The 12,538-nt window shown below is 29.2% G+C and overlaps 1 protein-coding gene across 1 annotated transcript; it reads left to right on the forward strand.

Annotated features, from left to right (window-relative positions):
- Nucleotides 1–6,259: 6,259 nt before the first annotated feature.
- On the forward strand, nucleotides 6,260–12,147 carry LOC149538232 (GDSL esterase/lipase At2g23540-like). Its single transcript, XM_089802487.1, has 5 exons — nucleotides 6,260–6,640; nucleotides 6,778–6,908; nucleotides 7,237–7,476; nucleotides 11,422–11,677; nucleotides 11,764–12,147. Exons 1-5 carry the CDS (start codon nucleotides 6,337–6,339, stop codon nucleotides 11,988–11,990), a joined length of 1,158 nt encoding a protein of 385 aa, XP_089658613.1. The 5' UTR covers nucleotides 6,260–6,336; the 3' UTR covers nucleotides 11,991–12,147.
- The last annotated feature ends 391 nt before the right edge of the window (nucleotides 12,148–12,538 follow it).

Raw genomic sequence — 12,538 nt, forward strand, 5'->3', positions numbered from 1 at the left:
TGGTTGTCTCAAAGATCACGAATTGTATGTTTGGTGTAAAAATGAAAGGATAAAACTTCCTTTTATAGTTGTTTTTGGGGTTAATTTTTGGGAAGCCAACTCCACAAAGTAGGAAAATGAAAATACATTTCATCAAGTCCCAAAATCCTTTGAGTTGTGAGCCCTAGGGTATAGACCCCCTAGACAACCTATAACTAGGACTTTTAACTTTGAGGTAAAATGCGGGGTCCAAGATATATTTAAAATTTTGGAAAAAGACAATGAGTAAGCATGAAAATCAAATGTAAAGGCTAAAAAAAGGGCAAGAGTGAAGGTTAATAGGGTAAATAGATGGATAAATAGGAAATTGTGCATAGGAATTAGATCTACCATATATTTTTGAGCAAGATTAAAGTAGAAGAGGAGATCTTAAATTAAATAATGAATGCAATTAGGAATAATGCAAGATCCTAATGTAAGCAACCAAAATAAGGAGAGCTAAAATGGTAAAAAAAGGACATAAAACAAGTGGTTACTTTTTATGAATATATACATTGTCATATATCTTTACAATTGCATCAACATCTATATGTGCCAAATTAATGCTTGTTTGGATTGATGCCTCTTCTTGAATTTGGCATCTTTGTAAGCATTTGGTGTCTATGCCTAGTTTAGTTTTCTAGTTAGGTTTGTTGGCTATGTGTTTTTCTTATATTTATGGATGGTTCCTTGCTGGTTAGAAGGTAATTAACTTGTATGTTTAATGACATCAAAAAACTTACTTTAGGTTTAAAATGAATATCTATTAGATGAATTGTGAGGATGGATTAATATTTACTATGTTTAGTCATGGGTTGTTTCCAACTTAGCCTAATTTGATTAGTTGTCCATGTTGTCTGAGTCCTTGATGGAAAATCATGTGGATGTTTATTCTAGTTTGAGTGCGCATTTGGATTATTATGGAACCCTTGGAGGTGTTGAAGACTCCTACTTGTATACGGTCATGAGTTAAGTGTTGTTATGTGTCTCTATTGCTTTTGTAATGTATGCTATGTTTATGCACTATTGTAGTTAATTCTTATGTACTTGAAAAACATTTGATATTTAGTGTATACTTTATCTTATTGTGTCTAGTGTGCCTTGGTGGGGCACTTAATTGTGCATACATCATCACACAGTGTCCATGTATTTATGATGATTGTACATTGCATCATATATTTTTCATGTATACATCATTGCTTAATATTCATGTAGCCTTACATTGCAAGAATTATCTTGTAGAAATATTATGAGATAATATAAAGCATAAGAAACATAAATTAATTTCCCTCCATTTCATTCTAGTTTTTTGTCGATTATTTTCTAGGAACAAGCGTGTTGTTTTGGAGTTGATGTACTTGTTTATGATCTCATAGCCCATGTGAGAATGAGTTATCAACTCGTGGCTTCCCATCTTTCAAATAGCAATGGAGTTGAGCTTGAATTACATGATGAAATTTATTCCTACAAAAAGAGAGACAAATCTTCACTCAATCCAAAATACATCTTTCCTGGTATACTTAAAGAATAATTCCCCTCACACTTATCATAATGAGAATTACTCTTCAATTCAAGTGTCTATATAAACTTGAAGAAGACTTATGATTAGGAATTGGAAGGTCTTTCATAATTTATGAGTACAAAAGACTTAGGTGGAGAGTCATTCTCCTCAATTAAGAGTAAGGATATTGATATGGGGTGACTCACATCGTGTGGATGTTCTATGTTCATAGATCACATAATGAATACAAATATTATGATTGTATCTAGTTGTGTAGAAGTGTTTGGATATATTGTTCCTCAAAATCAAGATGAGCCCTAAGTACATATTCATAAATTAAAGCCTTCTCATCCTACATGTAGTTATTTTATTGTGTTTACCTTTCTATAAAATTGTAATGCCATTCATGTTAGTAAATTTTTTAGTGCTATCTACTAATACACTTGTCTTCCACCTTTATCTAATCTCTCTTTTGTTTTCCAACCCACCTATAAAACATATCAACCCCTCACTTACCATTATTTACATTCCAAACCACAACCTCAATTTAATGGTTTGTACGCTAATTTTATTATTCATACCATCATGTAAACAAATTGTTACAAATTGTGTCATCATTTCAATGACAATTGACCAACATAAGACAAGATACATCCCAACCAACACTTCCATCATATTGCACAAATTGTAGCCAATTTCATTTTATATCCTTGAAACTCCCATCCCACAACACATAAAGGTACCCCATTAAAAAAAATACATTACAAAGTATTGCTCTATTGTGTATGTGGTGGCATTTATAACTTTGTTACACAATAATTCCATTCTTGATGAAGCTCTTATTGCAATTTGTTTCTAGCTTGGGTTGGTTTCATTCCTTTTCTAATATTTTAGTTAATAACTTGGTAGAATAGGTTAATCAAAATTTGCAACATTTTCAAAACAATGTTGGGCCAAAATTTACGTTAATTGATTTGGTGCATTATAAACAAGGCAAGAGAGAGAAAGTAATTGATTTTATTGGCCAATATCAAATTATGCAATCAAAAAATTTCATGTTCTTTTCATACTATTGATTTTCAAAGAGATTTTATTGGTAATTTACAATTGTACATTAGAGATAAGATTTTTCTTATGAAATTCCCATCATTCAAATTATTGAGCATAATACTTTGGAATTATCAACAACATCTAGTCAATACAAAGACCATTCATCTATGAATCCAATTGAAAACTCTGGAAACAAAATCCTCAAACTTAGCAAGCCTTTAGAGAGAAAAATTACACAACCTCCCATTTTAGCTAATTATTATTCTACATCAAAGAATCAAATACTTTGCATATATTTTTGGGTCCTTCCATTCTTTTTTTTTTCCATTTATTAAGTGAAAATTTGACTAAAACCCCACATTCATCTTGTAGATCATACCACTTGCCTTCTTCATTTAATGTAAAGGCCTTTTGTCAATATAATCACACTCTTGGATATAATTTTGATCAATGTATGCTTATTTTAGAATTCATGGATCTCTAATATGAAAAAGAGATCTAACACATGTTAGGTCTTATATATGTTAAATTATTTCTTACAAAGGATAAATTATTATAAGAAATGATTCGTTATGACTATTCCAAGAAAACAACATTGATCAAAGGTATTTTTACCCTACCTCGACTAAATAATAATCACTATCTTGCCTATATATTTACGGTTATGAAAATTGATTTTAAAAATCCCAGTGAGAAAGATCATATTAAATCTTCCAATTATGTGAATGATGCAAAAGTGACAAGTTTTACAAGTGGAAACTTAACAAAAACTTTTGAATTCCTTTAATTTTGCTCTATCATGCTCCAATTTTCACTTGTTTGGGTGCTAATTCAAAATTTGAACCTTACTTTCCACTTCACTAATCATTTGTCTTCTCTACACCACCTACAAATGAGGATGAGCATAGATCTACTAGTTCTTATTTGTTGAAAGAATTAGTGCTTATTTTTTGAACTAGTAGCGTTTGGCTCCTTTATGTATGTGTTTGATAAAACTTATATTAATGATCAAATGTGATTATAATTAGATAGAAATATGATATATAGGTGGTTTCCCTACCTTTTGTTGATAAAATAGTAAGAACAAATACATCTTTTTTATTTATTCTAATAAGTACTTTTCTTTTAACAGGTCATAAAATATTGCAATTATATTAAGTGGAAAAAGAGAAAACCTAAGAAAATAATGATTTTTTTCAATATTTTATAATAGTATAAGATATGTTATAAAACTTTAAATAATTATATACTCATACAAATGTTTTTAGAATAAGTTATACAATTTTAAGATTGTAAATTTCTATTTTTCCTTCAAGAAAACATAGTTAAAACTAAACTATAAGTCTATACAGTTGAGGCTAAGGAGGTTGTAATATTATGGCATAAGATGTAGGGCACTGAGAAATTCGAGAGAGTTGTGCTAGTGTTGTAGTAGAATTTGATCTACTTGAAATTGGATACATGACTTCTTTTCATTTTTTTAAAATCTGAACCTTCTCCTAGCTTATGGTTTTCTTAAGAGATTCAGATCAAATAAGAATTTTGACTTAGTTTTCCTATAAATGACATATTTTATGAGGGACAATATTGTTCAACATTTGGAAAGATAAGAAAATCAAATATTTTAAGAGTTCTTATTTGTAATAATTTCTCCATGTATGGAAATAGGTGATTGTTCAGCATTAGAGCAATAATTTTTTTGTAGATGTTAAAGTCTCAACATCCTCTTCCTCTCATAGGGGTGAGTACCTTCCTTATAGACATCAATATGGATGTAGTTATAATGTTAACACACACAAATTTCATGATTCTCACAATTATAAGCCATCTTATCACAAAGATCAGGGTAACAAAGGTCACAACTGGTCTCTCCAACCTCATCATCCTCTTTTCGTCTCACAACTTTGTGACAAAGATGCTCCTATATCAATTTATGTCATTTCATACTAGTCATCTTTCCAACCTAGAATGGAACATATGAATAGATGGAGAACATGCTGATAACAAAGGTTTACTTGTAAATTGGGAGATACATAGTTCTTAACAACCATAATTTTTTACTTATTTTGGGTAAACCAAATAATTGTGGCATACCTATTTGTCTCCATAATGATTGCTAATTAACATTTTAGTTATCATTTTGTCCCACATTTTAATATATTACAATTAATTTTGAGAAAATAGAATATACGTAAAAATTGCACTTTGAAAATAAATCCACCATCTATTTTTTAAACTTATGAGAATGTCGTAACACTTACAAAGTTATTATAAAACTTACTAGTTTCCCCTTTCCTTCTCACTCCCTTGAGTAGTTAATTGTCAAAGTTCTTCTCAATATATGGAATACTTATTTAGTAAGGTCCTATTTTTAGACTTTACTCTTACCACTTGTGCAATTCTATTGACATTGTAATGGTTGAGTTCATTGTTGCAATGCATGAGTTTATTAGTCTTATTAGTGTGGTCATTATGGCTCACTCCCCATTTTAGTGTACTATAAAATCCTACATTTTCATACAAAGAAAAACATTTATCCCTTCTTCAACTTCCCTAAAAAAATATATGCAAAGTTCCTCAAAGAAAAACTCATATACTTCTTGTTTTCTAATGCTTTATACACCTTATAAACAAAACCAAACCCCCATCATTCATATCCTATTCCACTAATTCCTCCACTCAAATGCTATATCTTCAAACCCTAATTTCTATGTAGAAGAAAAATCAATGAACTTTCTACCTATTAAACTAATGTTGTTTATAATCTTAGCTACCCATGAATCCCTGCCTAATGTCCTTTTTCTTGGCTTTTGTCACTATTTAAGACTCTACTGATGGCCAAGTTGCCCCTAGGAATATCCTAATTGATAAAAGAGCCCCACTTGCCCTCCCATCCATTAGAGTAGAAAACCCCCACCTATTCTTTTCTTCATTCTCAAGCTGAAGATCTCAACATTGAGAGCTGATGCTCATGCTGCTCTACACATGATGAACTTCAAAATTTAGGTTTCTTATGGGAACCTAAAGGATAGAATATGGCTATAATCATTAGCAACCCAAACCACCAATACTTCTCTTTTCTCCATTATATCCTTCATCAAACAGGGCATAACTAGTTCTACAAACAGCTTAACACAATGTTCCATTAAAAAGGCAATAAGATCAAGAAACAGCTGCAACATGAAGACCACAAGTGCAAATGGGAAAACGGACATTACCTCCACTTTGGATAAGATGAAACTAATGATGTATGTCTTGAAGAATCTCAATACCACGCAAGGTAACACCTAAAATTTTCCTATTTTTCTTTGGTTCTATTCCGTTTACTTGTGTTTTTCTTTCCTGTTTTAACTATACGAATTCTACCCCTTACAAAACCCTGAATTCTACTCCTTACAGAACCCTAAATTGCTGGACGAATAACCCACTTTCTGACGTAATCAAACCCTTGCCTAACACAAAACATAAAAGGTTTCTTATTCTCAATAAACTTCCCATCTTGACCTAAAACCGAATTCTGTTATAGACACGTTTTGGGGCACAAAAATAGTGAATTCAATTCATCAAACAATCTAGCCTTCCATAATTTATGTAACAGGCAAAACATGTGTTTCTTTAATTGAGTTACAAGTAAGTGACTAATAAAAGACTACCATCTAAACATGTAATCTATTTGTTGCTTTGAGCAACTGCTAAAAGGGGTTTTATGTATACTGTAATTTCTTGTGTGCTACCTTGGTTTTTTCAAATTTTGAAAAGACATTTAGATGGGTAGGTGCTGGTCAGAAAATATGGGTAAACTATTCACAATTATTTTGATAAGTGCAACACCATTGTTAGTGCTTAGTAATAGCAATCATGGAGCTCAAGGACAAGGAGGAAGGGATAGTAGGAATTCTCACAAACCAGCCATTTTCATATTTGGGGATTCATTATCAGATCCAGGGAACAACAATTACATTGCTTCATTATCTAGGGCAGATTGGAGTCCATATGGGATAGATTTTGCGCCATCAGGGTATCAACCTACTGGTCGCTTTACTAATGGTCGAACTCTTGTTGATATAATAGGTACATGTTCTATTTTAGAAAGAAGGAAAGATTCTTTTATAGTCTACAATATACTGAACTATGATCTAGATATCAATCTATAGAAATAAAAATGCTAAGACACTTACATATTAATTCTTCTTCTCTATGTTGTGTAGGAAATGAGTTGGGACAGACTGAGCTTCCTCAACCATATTTAGCCCCCACAACTCATGGGCAAGTATTGCTTAATGGTGTCAACTATGCTTCTGGTGCTGGTGGAATCATGAATAGCACCGGAACAAATTTTGTGAGTATGATAGTATTTTTTGGGTTTGGTTTAGATAATATATTTTGTTTGTTTAGGTGGTTTGTCTAAAGTTATGATTAATTAATGGGTTGTATTGAAAGAGCTAGTAGAATTTCATATGAGGAAACATGATTTAAGTTCTTTATAAGGTAGAGCATTTATGTGCTGATTTTGATCATTATATATATGTTTTTAAGTTGAGTTTCAATTTTGATTTGTTTAGATGGCTCAAAGAAAAAATGAACTAATAGATTGACTCTAGAGAAGAAATTCAGCTAAAAAAAAATTATGATCTTGATTTTGAACAACATGAAGAAATTATTTGCAGGTTGAATGTCTGAATTTATGGTCTCAAATCAATTACTTTGGGAATACAAGGAGCGAACTGATTAGCATGATGGGGTACAAAAGGACAATGCAATTTTTATATAAATCTTTGTTTGTCATCGCGATTGGATCGAACGATTATTTGGACAATTATTTACTTCCAAATTCTACAATGCAATCCCACTATTCCTCTCGCCAATGGGAGCTGCTCCTTACTCTCTTCCTACACAGTTATATTGATGTGAGATTCTAAAGTTATATTACTTCTTATTTTTTATTTTTTAAAACAAATTTCATACAAATTATGGATTCTAAATTTTTTAGGTAGAATCACTTTCTTTTGGGAACTGTTTTACAAAAGTGATGTTTGATTTTTGACCCTTTTAAGTATTTTGTATTTAGACTATTCACATTAGTTTTTTTAAAAGTATCTTGTAGTTAGTTTATTAAATTTTTTTTTTTTTAACTGTTTACAAGTCTATATTTTTTAACAATAGTGAGGCAAGAGCCTACAACACAATGGTAAATTGTGAGCCTCTTATTCAAGAGGTCTTGGGTTTGACTCTGCGAAAGCTTAATAATTAATAATAATTAATCACATCACATAATAATAATGAATCTTGGCTGTTATAATTTTATGTTTATTTTATTTTACTAGCTTTTAAAAAATAATAATTAATTAAATATTATTTATTAATATTGATTAATTATTCTATATTAATAAAATATTTTTTATGGATTAAATTAGAGATGGTAAATTAATTGTATTATTTCTACTTCTTTTATCATTAATTTTGAATTTTATTGAATACTAATATTACAAGAACTTGGTCTTAGAGATATTTAAAAGAAATGAAAAATAGACCACAACAAATATATTACTATCTTATGTGTATGCTACAAGACAATACTCGCTAGTGTCTATACTTAGAAGAGGGAGAGAGTAGACGTATAATGTTACATAGTGGGCACTCTAATAAGCTATTCAATATTTTAATTTCCTTTCAAGTAGTAGAATGAATAAAGAAAGTAGAAAGGGTATTTCTACAAGCAAGTCATGGATCTTGATGTTTTTCTTGAATTATAAATGAAAGTAATTAGTACTATTACATACAATATAAGGTTTACTTAAGGTAACCATGAATATCTAAGTCCAAATTGAAACATAAAATTTAAACTAATGTAATTTAGGATGTCCTAGACTAGAAGCATGATAAGGAAGATAAAGAACCTAAAAACCAATATGCATTCCCTTTACTTCTTAAAGAGGAGATGCAACCAATTCTAATAAAATTTATATCATTAAAGAGGAAACAAATTGTCTTTCTAGCATTATGAAAATCATGAATGCAATTAGATATAAGTATGTGATGTGTGTCATTTAAGTAGACATTCCTATGCTCAAGACTTTTAAGAATGTTTGCTAGATATTTGTTAGAAAACAAATTATTAAGTAATGTGATTTCGTTAAATATATTGCTTTAGCTCACCATCTTTCTTCTAAAATGAGTTATTATCATATATTTATTTTATCTAGTAATAATACTTGAACCTAGATAGTTTGGAAGGCTTTCAAGAGTAATATTGTTCAAGAGAGACAACCCTAAAGAGAGACAGTCCTAAATAATATGCATACATCTTGGGCATGTAAACTCTTTTGAGATGTCATATCTCTTTAGAGACAATTTGATCTAAAAATGATGAAACTCCCACAATTTGATAGTTTATATCAATTCATGTAGTATAATATACTAAATTTATCCATGTCTTAAGAACTAAAGACAACCAATGACACTTTAAAATAAAATATATTGTGAAATAACACCTAAAAATTAGTTCAATAAATGTATATCTCAAAATTAAAATAGATCTCACTTTATAGTGTGATCAAGAAGAGTAGCTTTATTTTTATTTTATTTAATATTTGAAAAGGATAAATTATTAGAAGTACAAGCCTGGACTAATCTAAGAGAAAACTAATATTGTCATAAGATATACTAGACTATGCACTTTTACCATGATATTAAAAATATATCTTTTACAAGAAAATCATGACTCTTTAAATGTGAGTTATAATATCAAAATATGATGTATAAGTTAGTTGATTTGATACAAAGTATTAAAAAATGATTTAATTTCTTAAGAAGTAATAAAATATATAATTATAAAAAGTTTCAAAAAAAATCTTTTAAATAATAAAATTTGCAATAGAAAAGAGAAGAATAGCTAGGCCTCTAGTTGCAAAAAGTACACCAATTTAGCTAGGTTGGTTAAGGAGTGAGTCTTAAGAAAAATAAATGAAGCTAGATGATGAAGTGAGTCTTAAGAAAATGGTGATGGTGACTGACTATCCATTTCTTAAACTATGTTTATTAATATGGTTCATGTGAGAATCTAGCCAAGTATTTTAAGAACTTAAGCAAGCCTTAGGTCAACACCCATTCCCATGGAAAGATTCATGCCCTATTGTAAGCTAATCCCACTTTAATTAGAGTATTGCACTATAAACAATACTTTATTTTAATTTCATAATATATATTTTATTTTTTTAAATAGAAAATATAATACATTGCTTATATAGTTACCACATTGTATGAACTTGGCTTATATGTTTAAACTTGGCCTATATGTCTAAACATAAAAAAATGCTGACTCCATTGTTTTCAATTTATAGCTTTTCAAATACAATATCACTAAGGTTTATTCAAATTCTTAAGAAAAAATAATCAAAGAGATTCAAAATTTATATTGTTTGAAAAACAAGAGCAAACAACTACAAACTAGAAAGATATGATCCTCAAACACTCAAATTAGAAAAAAATGAAATCATGAAATTGGTTTTTCACCTTTTCACCAATTTTGATGTAAGAGTGGTCTTTCACAAATTTAATAATCAACCAAAAAAAAAAAAAATAACAACAAGAATAAAATTTTCAAATACTAACAATGCTAATGTTTTATTAGTTTGACAAGATTTAAATAACATGATTAGAGATGTAGGTGAATGGAAAAAGTTACAATTAAAGAAATATTGAAATGATAGAAACTATTACACATAAATTCTAAGAAATAGGAAAATCAATGATCAAATGGATACATGAAGCACAAATAATTTGTCTTCTTGAATTCACAACTTAAAGATACTAAAAGTTGAAGAGGTTAAAAGAAAAACAATTTTAATCAATAAAGTACTAAGTGAATCTAAAAAAGACATATCAGATGCTAATTAAGTAGGGATAGAACCTAATTACTCTCAATCAAGAATTAATTTTCCAATGATACTATTTGTACACCTCAAGATAATGTGCACACATGTTATTACTAGCCACCAATATAATGATAAGTAAATATTCTTAATATACTTAATAAACTTATTAATTAGATAAACATATCAATTTGTCTTACAATCTATTTATTTTTTGGTCCATTTATAGTACTCTTAGCTTGCATTATGTAGCTAATAGAACTCGGAAGAACTTTCAAAATCATTATGTAAAATAAAATTTAAGTTTGTACAACCTATACTTTTCATTTGTATACAATAACCATTAAAACTCAAGAATACATATGTATGGGGACTTTTTTATAGAAATATTTAAATCATGATTTAATTAATTATTCCTTCCTACAACTTGTATATAAAAATTAAGTACATAATTACATAAATATATTATATTCATGGTAAAAAATATATAAAAAATTCATGTGTATGATCTATTAATAAAATATTTTGACTATAGCCTTTTATCAATAAAAAAATAATTTAAAAAAAAAGAATAAATTTTATTTTATCATTATTTTTAAAATTAACAAATAGATTATCTAATTGACATCTAAGATCAAAATTTTAATATCTATCCAACACCATGTTAATTATAAAAGAGTCTCAATTAAATTTTAATAATAAATACATTTGTCAGTGAAATCTAATTAAAGGAGAAATGAAATAATAATAGATACATAAGTTCTTATACTTAAATTATTTTTAAATTAGATAATTTAGAACTTACACAATTATCATATAGATATGAAGATTCGATCTAATCAAATTTATTTAACACTTATTACATATAAATAATACTCACCAAAGTAAAAATATATGATTTGTTATTATTTAATACCATATTACCAACTCAAGAATCTCTAATAAAATCTATATATAACACTCTGATCTCTTTTTTGGCAGAAACTATACAAACTTGGAGGTCGAAAGTTTATAGTGAGTGGAATTGGACCTCTTGGTTGCATTCCTTATCAATTATCCAGCGGAGGAAGTGTGAACGGCAAATGCATTGCTGCAACAAATAAACTTGTTCTCAATTATAACATACGCTTGAAGAATCTCATACACCATCTCAACTCAAATCTCAAAGGAGCTTCCTTCATCTATCTCAATGCTTATGCCACCATTTCAGAGCTCATAACAAATCATAAGAGATACGGTACTAAACATTAATATATGTTATTCTATCATATTTTTTTGCTTTGACAATCATTTTAGTGTATCAAGATTGATGGTATTTTGCAGGTTTCATCAATGTAAATACTGCATGTTGTGGAAGTGGGGGAAAATTCAAGGGAGCGGTTTCATGTCTCCCAGGAATGTCATATTGTGGGGATGAAAGGCAAAGGTACATGTTCTTTGATGCTTATCACCCAACAGAGGCAGTAAATCTTATATCTGCTGCTAAGTTTCTTAATGGTAGTACTCATTATGTATTTCCCATCAATATTCGCCAATTAGTAGCTCTCTAGTCCATCAAGATACATAGAGAAGCCACTCAATAAATAGTAGTTATTATGTGTGTATTTTAAAATCTTGTGGGTCTATTTTTCTAACAAATTTAGTTGGAAATAAATTGTGAGGTTTTGTAAAGTTATCCAAATCTTGTTAGATGTGTCTGATTGAATACTTGGGAATTTATAAATTAAAAAAATTGTTGACTTGTGTTTTAGTGATGACTTCTTAGCTCCTTGTGTTAGGCAATTACATATGGGTTAGTTGGTTGGCACTTAGGAGCTAATCTTACAATAAGATGATTGAAGTAAGAAAATGGTTCATGGTTTAATTGATTGTTTTATACATAAATAATGATGGTTCTTGTTGGGGAAATCCTAGTGTAATGAGATAGGTGAGAGAATGCCAGTTTTGTTAACTTCATTTTCCTTTCTAAGTACTATGAAGTTTGTAACTAACAATTAATTAGAGACTCAATTCATCTAAGTTGTATCTAAGGAGAAAGTTTATGAGATTAGCTAGAACAAGATAATACTTAAGATGGACTTCATGATTTTGGTTTCCC

This window comes from Cupressus sempervirens, chromosome 9, assembly GCF_028749045.1.
Source record: "Cupressus sempervirens isolate cs-2001-9-10 chromosome 9, ASM2874904v1, whole genome shotgun sequence".
Classification (NCBI taxonomy): Eukaryota; Viridiplantae; Streptophyta; class Pinopsida; order Cupressales; family Cupressaceae; genus Cupressus; species Cupressus sempervirens.